This window comes from Medicago sativa, chromosome 2 (assembly GCF_051527215.1).
Source record: "Medicago sativa cultivar Bolivia chromosome 2, Bolivia_mono, whole genome shotgun sequence".
Lineage (NCBI taxonomy): Eukaryota > Viridiplantae > Streptophyta > Magnoliopsida > Fabales > Fabaceae > Medicago > Medicago sativa.
The window spans coordinates 54,991,287-54,994,137 of NC_140750.1; the positions used below are offsets into that span (position 1 = coordinate 54,991,287).

Below are 2,851 nucleotides of genomic sequence, written 5' to 3' on the forward strand. Positions count from 1 at the left end.
CATAATTGATGACTCTGATTCATTTGGCTCAAGTGGGTTAGCAAATACTCGCTCTTCTCACAAGGTAGGCTATTTGTGGTCAAGTATGTTTCACTCAATAACAAAAATGTGCCTTGATCATATCCATGCCTTCACACAATTTAAAACAATTATTGGATTTAACATAAAACAACCGAGTTAAACAATGAATACCAGTCTCCTTGCATATGTACAAACACTTGACGTTTCCTCACTTTTAGGCTAGAACTAAGTGGTTCACAACAAACACATTATTGCGAAGAACTAAATGAAATGAAATTTACACAAAGTACTCATTCCATATTCGAGTAAAAACCTAGAAAAACTGGAAACTTGTACCTTGGCTTTGCGCTTTAATCACAACTATGAATCATTATCAATCATCTAAGATTTGAGATTTAAGCAAGAGCGATATAGAGGAAACTTCCACAATGTCCAAATTAAAACAAAATGAAGTACTTAAAAATTGCTAACACGTTATTTTAACAGTAAGAGAACTTACCAAGTTGGGTTGCCTCCCAACAAGCGCTTGTTTAACGTCGTTAGCTCGACGCCTTTTTCGTTAGGGTGGCCAAAATGAGACGGACAATACATCATCCTTTGTATTCCTTCTTTTCGGGAGGAATTCCATGAACTTTAGATACAGATGATGTGGAGTCCATGTCCTCCTTAACTTTGATTTGAACAAGGCGCAAATTTCATCAATGACCCGGTCTATTTCTACCTTGTTCACTTTCTTCCCCTTTTCTTCCATTAAGTCTTCCTTGCCAAGTAACCGTTCCTGTTTCTCTACCACCTCTATCACTTCTTCATTATCAACAGTTTTGGCCTCTTCAGAATCTGACCATTCTTGAGGAAGTTCTTCTTTGTGTGGTGCACCACATTCTTTCAATGTTGTAACTTCCTCATTTTCAACAACACCTTCTTCAACAATCACTCCATCTTTCTCAAACATATTTGAATCATTTTCATGTTCTCCATAAGTGGATTGAATGCTGACTTGGCTATCCATGAATTGAGCTTGAATCATCTCCAACTGGATTGATAAATTCCTCAATCTTTGGTTGGTATTTTGCATGTTTATCATGGATTGTTGCATGAAGATATTCAAAGTATTTTCCACATTGGAAATCCGTTCATCTTCATAAGGATATTGTTGATACTGTTGATATGGTTCATACTCGGGTGGAGTGTAAAAGTTGATGTAACCATGATCAGCCATGATTTCTTTTATGTGGAGAATCTGAAACGGATAAAACTAACAAGAAACTTTTCTTTGTTTATCAAAGAGGGGTTAGTAGTAACAACTATTAAGTAAAGAAAACTATTTACGGATTATGTGCAAAAGCTTAAAATGATAAATCAATCGTTCTATCTATGATATCTAAACACCAATCCCCGGCAACGGCGCCATTTTGATGAATGTAGTTTTGCATCAAAAACAAGATAAGTATTTGTATCGTCTCCACAGGGATTAGTGCGACATCACGGATAGATTAACATCAAATATCATTCTAAGTTAAAAGGGTGATTGTTTGTTTAATTTACAACTATGGTAACTAAATTGCAAAAGTAAAAAGATGAGATTAATAAGGATTGAAACTTGTTAGGAGTAGCGTTCCTTAATCAAGTACCACACGTAGCCTAATGATCCATACGAATTCTAGCTTTATAACCAATATTATCACAATCAATTCTAAACTATCCTTCGTGTCCAAAGTGATATAATTAACTCTAAGGTATCGTTTAAACATCCGTGTCCAAATCCCTTAAACGATAACAAAGTCGATTGAATAACCTAATCGACCGTGTCCAGCCTGATTAAATATCCGAAAGCATTTAACTCTTGATTATGGTGATTATCACAAGATTAACAAAGATGTCAAGTAAGTTAACCTAAGATATATTGCTACTCTAGCTCTAGATTCAAGAGTTTGTGTCCAAAGCATCTTGAATCTCATTGAAAGCATTAACACAAGAATAACAACAATATTGAATATAAATTGCTAGAACCATATTTTGCAAAATCAAAAGGATTACATGTTTAGCAAGATCAAGTACCTCTCATCCCAACAAAGAGTATTTAGCTACACATCATCATGGAAGCCTTGCAAGGATGGCTTGAAAAGGAAGGATTCATTCTCCTAGTGATGTCTCAACAAAGGAATAAGATCCAACTTCCAAAATCACTCTCACTCTATATGCTCTTGCCCTATTTCTCTCTATGATATTATCTATGAAAGCTTAGAAAAAACTAAGAGAAAAATATGAGATATTCCTAAGACTTATATATTATATCTCCCTAATGAACTTCTAATATATATAATATATCAAGCCCAAAATATCTAAAATAATATCTAACATAATATCTAAATAATATCTAACAAGAATAGCAAGTGGGCCACTTGAATTGAGCAAACCGCCTAACTCACGCTAATAGCGCCAAAATCGCTAATAGCGAAATTTCTCTAAGCTCCAGATACACCAATAGCGTATCTCTCTGGACTTTGACACTTCTTTGAACACGCTAATAGCGTAGAACACGCTATTAGCGCCATTTCTTCAAGCTTGCTGGACAGCTTTTACCATTTCGCACTTTTTCATGATAAATTGGTCTTTGATCAGTGTCTTGAGGCAAATTCCTGCACAAAAGGATATAGTAATGATAAGTAAAGCGTAATAAGGCATTTAACGCTTATTTCTCGGCTTTTCCTTCAATAACTTGCAGAACAATTAACAAAAAGTGCTTAAAATATAACATGAAATTAACACTTTTTAGCACTTATCACATAGTCTACGAGGATCACGACAAACCAGCTTTGTTCACTTATAC

At 34.9% G+C, this 2,851-nt stretch overlaps 1 protein-coding gene across 1 annotated transcript; it reads right to left on the reverse strand.

Moving 5' to 3' along the window:
• Positions 1-503: 503 nt before the first annotated feature.
• LOC146949004 (uncharacterized) lies at positions 504-2,647 on the reverse strand. Its single transcript, XM_085741486.1, has one exon. The coding sequence runs from the start codon at positions 1,238-1,240 to the stop codon at positions 581-583; it is 660 nt and encodes a 219-aa protein (XP_085597612.1). The 5' UTR covers positions 1,241-2,647; the 3' UTR covers positions 504-580.
• Between the last annotated feature and the right edge of the window lie 204 nt (positions 2,648-2,851).

Excerpts from the sequence above, each read along its gene's own strand:
- LOC146949004 (XM_085741486.1), bottom strand. The coding sequence starts at position 1,240 with ATGGCTGATCATGGTTACATCAACTTTTACACTCCACCCGAGTATGAA.